This window comes from Cicer arietinum, chromosome 4 (genome assembly GCF_000331145.2).
Source record: "Cicer arietinum cultivar CDC Frontier isolate Library 1 chromosome 4, Cicar.CDCFrontier_v2.0, whole genome shotgun sequence".
In the NCBI taxonomy this organism is placed as follows: domain Eukaryota; kingdom Viridiplantae; phylum Streptophyta; class Magnoliopsida; order Fabales; family Fabaceae; genus Cicer; species Cicer arietinum.
In genome coordinates, this window is record NC_021163.2 from 17,349,730 (window position 1) to 17,361,768 (window position 12,039).

At 35.6% G+C, this 12,039-nt stretch overlaps 2 protein-coding genes across 4 annotated transcripts; both read right to left on the reverse strand.

The window, feature by feature from the left end:
* Window positions 1-1,208: 1,208 nt before the first annotated feature.
* On the reverse strand, window positions 1,209-6,562 carry LOC101514261 (protein unc-13 homolog). Of its 3 annotated transcripts, XM_012714790.3 has the most exons (6): window positions 6,545-6,562; window positions 5,888-6,314; window positions 3,893-4,759; window positions 3,247-3,702; window positions 2,559-2,748; window positions 1,209-2,469 (listed from the first exon to the last, which is right to left on the reverse strand). In XM_012714790.3, exons 2-6 carry the CDS (start codon window positions 6,305-6,307, stop codon window positions 1,541-1,543), a joined length of 2,862 nt encoding a protein of 953 aa, XP_012570244.1. In that variant the 5' UTR covers window positions 6,308-6,314; window positions 6,545-6,562; the 3' UTR covers window positions 1,209-1,540. The 3 variants fall into 3 exon arrangements, with proteins under 3 accessions (XP_012570244.1, XP_027189136.1, XP_027189135.1); XM_027333335.2 differs by lacking the exon at window positions 6,545-6,562 and having other exon boundaries at window positions 3,893-4,792; window positions 5,888-6,029; XM_027333334.2 differs by lacking the exon at window positions 6,545-6,562 and having other exon boundaries at window positions 3,893-4,784; window positions 5,888-6,026.
* A 1,071-nt stretch (window positions 6,563-7,633) lies between these two features.
* On the reverse strand, window positions 7,634-10,405 carry LOC113783927 (putative pentatricopeptide repeat-containing protein At5g08310, mitochondrial). Its single transcript, XM_073367268.1, has 2 exons — window positions 7,963-10,405; window positions 7,634-7,725 (listed from the first exon to the last, which is right to left on the reverse strand). The coding sequence occupies exons 1-2, from the start codon at window positions 10,403-10,405 to the stop codon at window positions 7,634-7,636; spliced, it is 2,535 nt and encodes an 844-aa protein (XP_073223369.1).
* Between the last annotated feature and the right edge of the window lie 1,634 nt (window positions 10,406-12,039).

Sequence of the window (12,039 nt, forward strand, 5' to 3'; positions counted from 1 at the left end):
GGGGCTTTCTGGGTGTAAACTGTAGTAGCGTTTGATAAATAGAATAAAGCAAAAGACAGATCAAATTATATGAATTTTGTTTTATGTTTGATATACATTAAAAAGATTTCTCTTGCATGAGATGGTTACAAGAAGATTTAGATTTAAGCATATTCTGCTCTGACAATTCAGCTTATATCCAAAGAGATCGTGCAGTCCCCATCCTTATAGAAACATCCTTGATACGATTGGAAACTTCCAGACTTAGAGATTGGAGTATCCATATCACACATCATATGTACATACATATAAGGAAATAGTTGTCGACCACTCCAATAATTTTCATAAAATTATAGTGGTTTACCGTAATTTTATCAATTTCACTGTGAAATCTAATATACATTTAATAGTTACAAAGTTTTGTAAATTTTCTCATCCACCTCAGGGAAGAAAACATGTTCTCTTTAAAAATATGTTTTGTTTTTTAAGGTCCATTGAAAATTAATTAACAAAGAGAGCAGCTTTGTCCACCATCACTTTTTTTAAAAACCGTACAGATTTAAAAATGTACTTTCAGAAAAAAATAAAAAATAGTAGTTTTTCGAAAGTATGCATATGTGAAAAAAAAAACAAAAACCGTGTTTCCTTAAATTACTAACATGAAAAAAAAAAGTGCCAAAACTTATAAGTACTTATTTCAACTTAGTTAAAATCACATCCACTAAAAATCAATCAGCGAAATCCACGGACAGCAATTAAGTTACCAACAACTACATAAAATCTAAACGCTTAATCGAATCTAAAGTTGAGGTTGTGGAAAAAAAAAAATACATTTTATAACTGGGATGAGTTTTCTCCACCCAAAAGCAAAATTTGTGTATGCACTCGTCTTCCAAATTTAAATAAATAAATAAAAAACAAAATATACTCTTCCAAATAAAATTAAGTGTTTGAAATACACTTATGAATATTTTTTCTTTTCTTTCTAATAAAATGTAGATGCCGCCGAAACACTATTATAAAATAAAAATTGTATACCATAGCAATTTTACCATCATTTTTTTTTTTTTGGAATATTAACGTAAATCAATCCGGACTTTTTAGGCAACTGTACACTGAAAAGAATTTTTTTGTATTACCTTATCTGCATGAATATTTGGTTTCTACATGTTTCACGAGGATTTTTTACGTTAAATTATACTTTATCCTAAGTATCTCCTTGCACAAAATAAATAAAATAATTAGATTTATTACATGGCCAAACTCAAGACTTGTTCGTGTAAGAAAAAAATACCACATCACGGTGAGGTCAGAAATTGCTTTTTGTCACAAGCTGGAAACATCAACAAAGAATCACAGATACCTGTACAAATATAGTTTTAAGCATTATCGAAGATAAAGCACCATATTTCCTAAAGTTAACCAAACCACTGATTAAGAGTAGTATCATGCATACCACTTTTACCAGTGAGAATTTCAAAACAGAAAAATTAAGCAACTAAATTTATATATATAAGGTGGCAAGGCTTGAAGTAATATCAGGGGGTTACTTGTCAATTTGTTAGATTTTCGTAGGCAAGTTGTAATTCTTCTTAAGGAACTTGGCTGCTGCCTCATCATTCCTGTAACACAAAACTCGAAGAAGCGTGTCCGGTTCTCTTGGGCTCCATTGATCTGCTTTTGGAGGCAACGGAAGCCGAGATTTAGCCGTAGAACCATACATTTCCTTAGTAAGTTCAATAAATTGCTGAATTATGTGTTGAGTATCCGCGTGGAACAAGGGAAGTACACTTCTAACAGTTGCAGACTGCTTTTCTATCAATTCAGCTGGCAATCCGTCCCCATTTGACCAAAACAAGTCGCTCAGAAACTTGAAATCTTCCTCTATTATAACAGAATCTTGCAAAGAGAAAGCACGAGACGAACCTCCCGCCAACAAAACCAACAAGAACCCATCGAAAGAAGCCCGCATTACTTCAACAATTACTCGAGTTCTAACTTTATCATGAACTGTTGATGATATGATCTCTAAGTATTGTTCAAGCTCCTGAAGAAAAGGCTCAATCCTGGTCGAAGAAACTTCTCCAACATATAGACCGTCCCAAAGAACGTGATATAGATCTTGGAAAACAGCTTTGTACGCCACACACTCGCAGAGTTGACGGATACCTTCCACTGCAGCAGCTGCAGAAAGCTTGAAGCTCACCCCATCTGATATATCATCGTCATTAATGGAATTAGAACTGCTAAGATTAGCAACTACTCTCGTTTCCAAAACCCCTAATTCCATGCGAATACGTTGCATAGTATTGATGCGAACAAACAGTTGGGGTACATCAAATGAGCTATCTCCATTTGTGGATGCAACAAGGGCTTTCCTCCTCTGAGTCATTTGTGGCTTTTCTTTTTTCCGGAATACACTGTGGTATTTTGCTTTTGTTGAACACCTAGTCAATGCAGGCAAAGTCGGGATGAATGTATTACGGTTCCCTGCAGACCATAAGAAGAGAAAAACTTAGTCACATGGGAATTGAATAACTCGGTTAGGTAAATCAAATGCTAATGCAACGAATATATACCGCAGCCAGATTTTGCTTTCAAAATGTATTGTTGGATAGATTTGTCAAGACCACATATCAATTCAGGAAGTAAAATCGTGTGCATGGATATGGGCAACAGGAAGAAAGCTTCCAAAGTGTCATCGACGAAACGTAGAACTTGAACTGCAGAAGGAGCAAACCCCTCTTTATTTTCCCGTAGATTCCATGCCTGTAGGAAAGGATGGTGAAGTTAAAAATTATTCCTTCCACACACAATTATAAGCAAAAGTAACTAATTACACACAAATTAAGAATAGTAGTTAACCTCATTTAATTTTCTCGATGTAATAATTAAGATAATTGCATTTCCAAACTACTCTTTCATTCCTTTAATTTCATGTATGGGAACATGTTCCATTGAAGGGTATTTTCACTATTTTAAGAACAGTAAACATTAAATAGGGTAAATTTAGTTAAATTTTGTTTATATTTTGGACCACCAAATATGACTTATTTTTTGCTTATATTTGAGCATGGAGTAGCATATTCAAACTTTTAAACTTGCCAACAATGATGTTCTTGTGCAGTAATAACAAAGTAATGGATGGTAGTATCTGACAATATCTTAAATCATTTGTAAAGACAAAAATGAGAGAGAATGGATTTGTTTAATCTTTGTTTTTTTAAAATAACTTGATTAAATTATGAGCAACAAGATTTGACATACCTCTTGTTGCAGAATTCTGTCAACCAATTCCCCCAGTCTATCCACTCTGATCTTTATCCATGACTTAACCAGACTAGCAATTATAGATTCAGCCTCATAAGGTTGGATCTGCTTAATAATGGATTTGCCACCATCTTCACTGTCAACAGAATCTTCCACTGCTATCTGCACCAACTCTTTCTCCAGCTTGTCGGCAGCCATCAGCACTTCTATAGCATCAGGTGTCAACTCATTGATACCTTTAACATATTGCTTCAACTCATTTCCGTAACACACATGAAGGGTAGCAACCGCAACACCAGCGGCGAGAGGATGCCATCTCTTCAGTTTGGGACTAAATATGGCTTTCTCCTTAAAAGCCAGTTCAGTAATGTCTTGTGCCAGGACAGAAAGAATGGGAAAAGCTTTATTCTGTTTTCTAGATAGATGCTTGCTGGGGTCCACTTTTTCCAATTTCTGCCTTAAAAGAGATTAAAAAGAGTTAAGCCATATGAATGACACCAAAATTAGGCAAATAGCTCTGTACAACAATCGATTTTACACAATTTAGGATAATTGTATCAAAAGGTTACCATTAACAAACAAATATGTCACAATAAATAATAAGAATGTACCATTTAAAAGAAGCTCGAGTGATAGAACTTGCCTGAATGAAAACAGCACGTAATGATGATCGAATATAATTTTCAACTCTGGTGTAGGCTACATCGGCTTCTTCCTTCTCTGTATTATACTCATGAGAGATATCTTCTGCCAGTATCTTTGCTGATAGTGCAGCAAGAGATACAATGCATTCCATTGATTCAATATTACCATTATGGAAAGTGTCATGGTAGGCAAGGAGCCTTCTATCTGCCCAACCCAACATCAGATTCAATGTGGAGCTCAAAGTTTTTGAGTACAAAGGATCCTTCATGATCACAGTATCTTTCTCAACTTCCCCCAATAGATTACAAGATGCAAACAACAGATCGCTTTCTAATTCACCCGTGACGACATATCTATGAAATAAGACCCATGTGAAACAAATATTATGCAGCGTTTCGTTGATTCTGAGCATAACCCAGGTCTTCTTAATGAGCTCTAAGACCTCATCAATCTCTTCTATCACACAACTTTCAACATGAATATCAAAACAGGCTTCTAAAAGAGTTTGGTAGATCCAAAGGTTCATTGGAAACCCATCAGCCCAATGACATGTCTCAGGAACAGACCCGTCAGATGATCTGCAAGAAAGTGACAAAACAACACTCCGGAGGGTTTGCATTGATTCACTGCTCTTTGCAATATCCATAGGTTTCTCAAGGGCTTTACAGATTATGCGGCGGAGGTTCTGTGCAGAACTGTCAGATTTATTTAATGGAATGTGCGGATGCAAGAGGAGTCCTGTTTCAAGAACCTTCAAATTTCTTCTAAAAGAAGCCTCATACTCTTGTTCAGTGGAAAAATCTGAAACCTTGAAGAGTTGTATAAGCTCTAAAGGAAGAACCACCAACTCCATGCGTCTTCCGAGCTATTTTAATTTCATGAACAAAGACCTAGTAAGCTATCATTAGTGATTAATCACATGTAAGGAGAAAAATGAACTGGTTGAAAATTTAAATCTTGGTCCACAAGTTTTACTCACAATCATAAAGGAATGAAATGAAGTATAACCTTTTCCAGCAGTAGGAAATATATCCAACTTAATAATCAACAAACAAGCAATAAAAGAAAGTAAAATACAGATAATCTATTCTAAACAATAAAAGCTGATGTTCAACAGAAGTCAAACACACCAACCAAATTTCAACATATTATGGTAATCAACAGAAGTCAACTAGGGAAAGTTCAACTTCAGCTGTAGAATAGAGTGAAGTCTCATTTGTAAAACCTCAAGAGTGTTCATGTACTCTTGAGCTAAAAAAATTAATAGATGAAATTTTGGGTGTGGAAAAATGAAAGCATATAGACCTATTTCAAATAAGGGTCTTCAAGAAAGGAAATTTTTTATTGGAAAATCAACATTTAAATTTTTAAGAAATTGAATGCACAACTATCCATGCATATTGAATAGTATAAAGTTTCTATTTTTGATTCAGTAACAAATGCCCTTAAGGCTGTTAGCATTTAACTTCAAATAATTCCTTCTGAACTTGGATTACTTGGTTCAACCTCAATACTCACGCTATTCAATATTCATGTATAACTTACTTTCATGTCTACATAAATTTTGAAATAAATCACACCAAAGCAAAAGCTTATAGTTTATTAGTACTTTTCGATTAAAACTAAGCTTATGATTCTTCACTCACACCAATGTTTTTATAGAACTTAATGATATTCAAAGAGAACTAAAACAACTAGAGAACTAGCTATTATTAAAAACAATAAAAACTAGAGAACTTAAATAAGCTTCTGATTCAATTTTATTTCATGAAATTCAACAAATTCAAAAATCTAGCTAACCCTGACTACAACAATCTTGACCATAATTTACTTATCTATGACGAAACTCTAGCTATTGGAAAAGCTAGCTATAACTAAAAAAATTCATGGTTATTAATTATTATAATATTTATTTTTGAATAGTATTAAAAAAGTCTTTATATGAATTTTAGAATTTCAGTAAAAAAAAGGAAGGAAAGAACAAAATTGAAACCTGAGCAGCAGCAATTCTGAGAAGTGCTCTCCTAATTCTATTATCACTCTGTTCAGAGATTCTCATCTGAACTCTCATCAACTCCCCCGTTGTCACTGCACGTTTACTCCTCGAAGACGACGACGTTTTGAGTCCAAGAGCCTTCTTCACATTGCTCGCCGCCGTCGAAGTCCGTGACCGGTGAAGCGAAGCCGTCGGAGTCCGATCCCTAGCTCCCCTCTCCGACTGCGATATGAATGTTAACGGCTTCGGACCTGAGCTCCTGCAAGCTGCTAACAGGATCTCGTAAGCCGTTTCACGGAGCTCCGGTAAGGATAAATTCGGCGGCAGATCTCCGAACGATGATGGAATGTCGCGAATTGGATGCACCGGCATGGCGTTTTGCAGCGGTTGATGTTTCTTGTTGAAGTTTATTGACATAACATTCCTAAAGAAGAAGAAGAAGAAAAAAAAAAAACCTTTTTATTTTAAAATAAATAATAATAAAATAAGCAGGAAACGAAGGTTGTTGAAGTAAGGAATTGGAGAGTGAAGTTTAAAACTTTATTTGAGCGTGTGAAGTGGGGTTTGCTTTTATTTTAGTGTGTGAGTGTGTGTTAGAGAAAAGTGTTATGATGAAGATTGGTTGGACTTTCTATGTGTGTGTGAGATTCTTACTTGACTTTCAAGATAGCTACGTCAGAGAGTTTTCAAGTTGAAGAATGAAGAGGAAGTTGCCAACTTGCCTATGTTGTGGGTATACAATATCAACATAGGTACAAATTGTATTTTTTTTCAGCTGTTAAAAAGTTTAGATCACTTGGGTTGGGTTATGTGATTTAATAGAATTAGGTCAAGGTTATATTATATACAAGTATTTACCTATTATCTATTATCAGTATTCTTATACTCAGAGTATAAATCAATTCTCTATCTAATTAAATCAATTTTTATCGATAAATTCTTTTTTTTTTTTAATAACAGGATTTCAAAAATAGAAATATTTTGTTGAAAAAGAAACAATATTTAACGTTGAATGCATGAATTTCGAGATGTCTCTATATTTGAATAGTTGGTATGATATATGTCAATAATGATTATTTTTTATACTATATTCATACTAGTAGTATTTAGACGTTGCTAATCATTGCTGAAGAGCACGATAATAATTATTTAAAAGGTTATTTATTTTAATAATGTGTTTACTATTTTTTTATTGAATGATTTGTTTCCCAGTTTATATTTTATTTATCTTTTCTCAATCTCTGTTGTATTATTGTCTATGTTCCAGCACATACTAGGTTTTCTGACATTGACATACATGGAATTCATTTTATCTTATTTAACTGTAGTTTAATTAACTGGATTTGGTTGTCTTTTGTAGGGATGTCAACTTATCTACAACTTTTTAAACATCTTTTTGGATAGTTTATTTTTGTAATTTAGTAAAAAAAAGAAACTGAAAGACAAAATGAATTGAACTCCTTCATCACTTACTTTAAAGTGTCAATTACTATAGTTTCCATGCTATATAAGTGATATAATTGAGATATCTATTTATTTTAAGAAAGTAATTGCAACCAAAAAAATACACCAAAACAAGAACTCCATTTTGTGCATAATTCTGCATCAAGTGATTTTAAATTCCGCTCCAGTACTTGCACCAAAACCGTGCAGCCCCAAACAAATTGGCCAACTTAAGTATTATGTCAAACATGAAGCATATTAAGTCACCCTTACACATTGCCCTTGATTCTATCCTCGATATTATTCATAACCAAAATTTTCCAACGTGTTGCTAGCCACATATGCTCCCCCAGTCCTGCTATGTGCCATTCCACCTACGGCCAGTCCACTTCCTGTTGTTGAGCACATCACTTAAGCTAATAGTCTGGCAACATATTTAACCATTATTTTGACTGGATATATTTCTTCTTGTCACGACCGAAATTTAAATGTCGTGACCGGCGCACAAGCACATATTTAACAGATGCATTTTTCTGTACATTTCTTTATGTGCCAGACCCATCAATTTGATATGTAACATTTACTCTAGCAATCTAAAAAAATAGTTGACTCCCTTTGATTTGATTAACCTTTAACTTCCAACAGTTCACAATGTGTTGGAATTTTTCCCTCTTCCATTAAAACTTGGATGCTTGAGGATGTTCTGTGATCCTTACAAAACTTGAGTGTTGCATCTACTGCAATGGGGTAGTTTTTATCAAGGGGTTTTGGAAAATATCCTAAATCAACCATCTCTCTGAATATCTCAAATGCAGATGTCAAATTCATATCAGACAGATAAGCACTTAGCAATGCAATGTAAATGAAGGCGTCGGGTTTCATTTCTTTCTGTTCCATCTCGCGTAAATAACAAAGGGCTTCAGTTGGCCTACAGCATCTGCAAAGACCGTAAATAAGCGCCATGAAAGCGATTCGATTTGGATGACAACCTTTTCTTTCCATTTCTTTCCAGAGCAATAGAGCATCTTCGGGCCTTTCTGCTTTGCATAATCCATCCACCAAAGTTGTGTATGTAATGATACTAGGCTCTTTGTCTTCTTCAGACATTTTGAAAAGAAGCGCCATAGCCTTATCGACAGAACCATTTTTGCACCAACTATCGATAAACAAATTGTAGGTAACAACTGAGGGAGAGAGACCCCTCTCAACAAGCTCATTTAATAGACTTTCAGCTTCTGTCAATCTGTTGGCTTTGCATAGCCCTCTTATCAACACATTAAAACAAACCACATCTGGACAGTGGCCGCGAGAACACAAATCCCTGAATATTTTCACTGCATGATCCACTTCTTGAATATTGATCAAGCCACCAATTGCTGCAGAATACGAAACTATATCAGGAAGGAAGCCTTGCTGAACCATGTTATCGAGAAACTCACAGGCTTCTATCACCCTCCCATGATCACATAGCTCTTTCACAAGAAGGGTGGAATGTTTTATCCATGGTCCATGCCCACATGCACCCATCTCCTTTAAAATATCGCGGGCTCCTGAGACATCCTTTCTTTTACACAGGCATCCATAAATGGAGTTGTAAGTGAAATGAGTAGGTTCAATTCCTAATTCTTTCATCTCTCTCAGGAGCTCATAGCTCTCCTCCAATCTATTGGATTTGCAGAGACTATCAATCAGATTGTTGTAAATCAAAACAGTTGGCTTACCAACAAATTGTCGCATATCGTTAAAAAGGGTCAATGCGAGGTCCAACCGATCCTTTTTTAGTAATCCGTCAATAACAATGCTAAAGGAAGTGATATTTGGGAAAACCAATCTTTTGATGGCCTTGAAGAAACTATTCATCCGGGTATCGTCATCAGTACTAGATTTTCTTTGAATCATCATTTGAATAAGGCGATAAGCTTCATCCATCAACCCATTGTTCACATAACAAGTCAAAAGTGCATTGTAAATCAAAACGAGAGTTTGTTCCTCTTCTTCCCCTTCTGGAATTTCTTCTAGTAACTTGGAAAGCATACTTGTATTATCCGAAAAAGACGATATCAATTTAGTAAAAATTCCAATGTCCGGCCTAACACCAAATTCCTTCATCTCAGAAAGCAAGCTCAAAGCCCTGTCAATATCCTTCTTCTTACATAGTCCTCCAATGAGGACATCATACAAGGAAATATCAGGCGTAAAACAACCCTCCTCCTTACGCATTTTATCAAACAGGTGAAGCGCCTTATCAACCCTCGACTCCTTGACAAACCCATGAATCAAAACACAAAAAGTCTTCTCACTGAGTCTCATTCCATGTTCACCCATCCTCTCCACCAACTCAAAAGCCTTATCAACCTCACCCCATTTAGAAAAATACAAAGCCATCATAGAACAAACACGTTCATCAACCAAACCTTTCTCCTCCATTTCCTTATACACACTCAAAGCCTGACCAAACCTACGAGCATTACAATAAGTAACAATAACCGGTGTCAAAGTATACTTATCAAACTCCCAACCAAAACCCTTCATTTCATTCAACCTAATCTCCATAAAATGAAGGGAACCAGTTTTGGAAATGACATCCAACAAAGTGTTGTAGCAATGACGATCGGGGACACAAAGACCCCTTTGAGACATTTCATCGAACAGGTGGTTGGCTTCACGAACCAAGCGAAGATTACCGAGGCAACGAAGGAAGAAAGAGAAGGAACCAGGGGTGAATGAAACGGAGGAATTGGGAAGCTGTTTGGCGAGGTCAATGAGAGGTTGGGTTTGGCGGGAACGAGAGAAGATTGAAGCGATGGCATTGAAGGTGAAGGAAGTGTGGTGGTAATGAGTTTGTTGGTTGGAAGCCCAATGGAAGAAGGTTTGAGCGACGCGCCAACTGTGGAGGCGCGTGAGGACGGATTCGACGAGGTTTGGGGTGAGTTCAGGTGCGATGGTTTTGAGTTCTGGTGCGGAGGTACCTTTGGTGGTGAAAATGGAGACAAGTGCATCTGCAGCTGAAGAAGAAGAAGAAGAAAAGTAACGGAGTTTGGTGGTGACGGAGTGAGTGAGTTTGAATGCCATGAGATGATATGAGAGAACGACGTTAGTTACTTCCAACGTTGTAATTCATCATTTAAGAAAAAAAGAAAAAAGAAAACACTGGTGGATGTTTGAGTCTCGACGACTTCGAATTAACAACCTTCTACACAAATGCACCGATCACTTTCTTAATGCTTTCAAAAGAGGAAACTATTTTTTTCCAAAACTAGAGAAAAATAAGAACAATAATGCTACATTACCCCCAAATTGCTATTCACACCCCTCAAAATTAAAAAAAATTAAAATGCCCAAAATGCCTCTGTCATTAATATTACACATTTATTATTCTATAACTCTCATTTATCAATTTTCATCAAACCTCACAATTCACCTACAAAAATCATCATACTTCACTAACCAATACTCAAAATCATTAAAAAGTTACATCATTCACTCATAACCTACAACACATCAGTTTGATAATCACATTGTGGTTAAAACTACATAAAAAGGTATGTTTGTTGCTCTGTATTTTGGTTCGTATTTTTTTTGTAAATCTGGGGATTTTACGTGAACTCAGTTCACGTACGTTTTGGAGTTACGTGAACTGAGTTCACGTATGTTTTAAAAAATTAAAAATGTCATACTCTACGCAAACTGAGTTCACGTACACCTACGTGAACTCAGATTGCGTAATCAATGGAGTTTGAAACTTGAATCCTCATATTGTACGCAATCTGAATTCACGTACACCTACGTGAACTAAGATTGCGTAATCGTTGAATGTTGAATAATAAGCCACGTACGTGATATGAAATTGCATATTCATAAAAAGTTTGGAAAATAAGTTTTGTACGTGAACTGCAATTCACGTACATGTTATCTTCAAAAATTAAAAATTTAGTTTTCCTTTGTTCTGGATACAGATAAATGGACCAAAGGGAATACAATAGTGATGAAATGTATGAAGGTTTCGAACCTGATTTTGAGGATATGAATGACTGTTTGGAACGTGATTTCGATGAAAGGTATGGTGATTTTGATGCAATGAATGATGCTTTGAACAAGGGAGGTGAAGATGTTATGGTTGATTTGACTGATGTATTTAGTACCGGCATGATGTTTGATACACGAGATGATTTATTAAAATGGGCTAGAAATGTTGGAAGGGAAAATGGAGTTGTCGTTGTCATTTTTAGATCTGAAAATGCGACAGCACGACCAAGAACAAAGACACAATTAATTCTTGGTTGTGAAAGAAGCGGTAAATATAGACCTTGGAAGAATCCTAAACCGACGAGGAGTACTTGGAGTAGAAAATGTGAATGTCCTTTTAGATTGAGAGGTACACCATCAAATGTTGGTGATGGATGGTATCTGCATGTAATATGCGGTGTCCATAACCACGAATTGGCCAAAAAACTGACTGGTCATGCTTTCTTAGGCCGATTGTCTCAAGAAGAGAAAGTTGTACTTGGTGATATGACGAAAAATATGATCAAACCAAGAAACATATTGATGACAATAAAGGATCATAATGTTACAAGTTTGACGACAATAAAACAAGTTTACAATGCACGTCAAGCATATCGTTCATCACTTAGAGGTAATAGAACAGAAATGCAACATCTTTTGACATTGATGGAACGCGACAAATATGTCTATCGATATAGGAA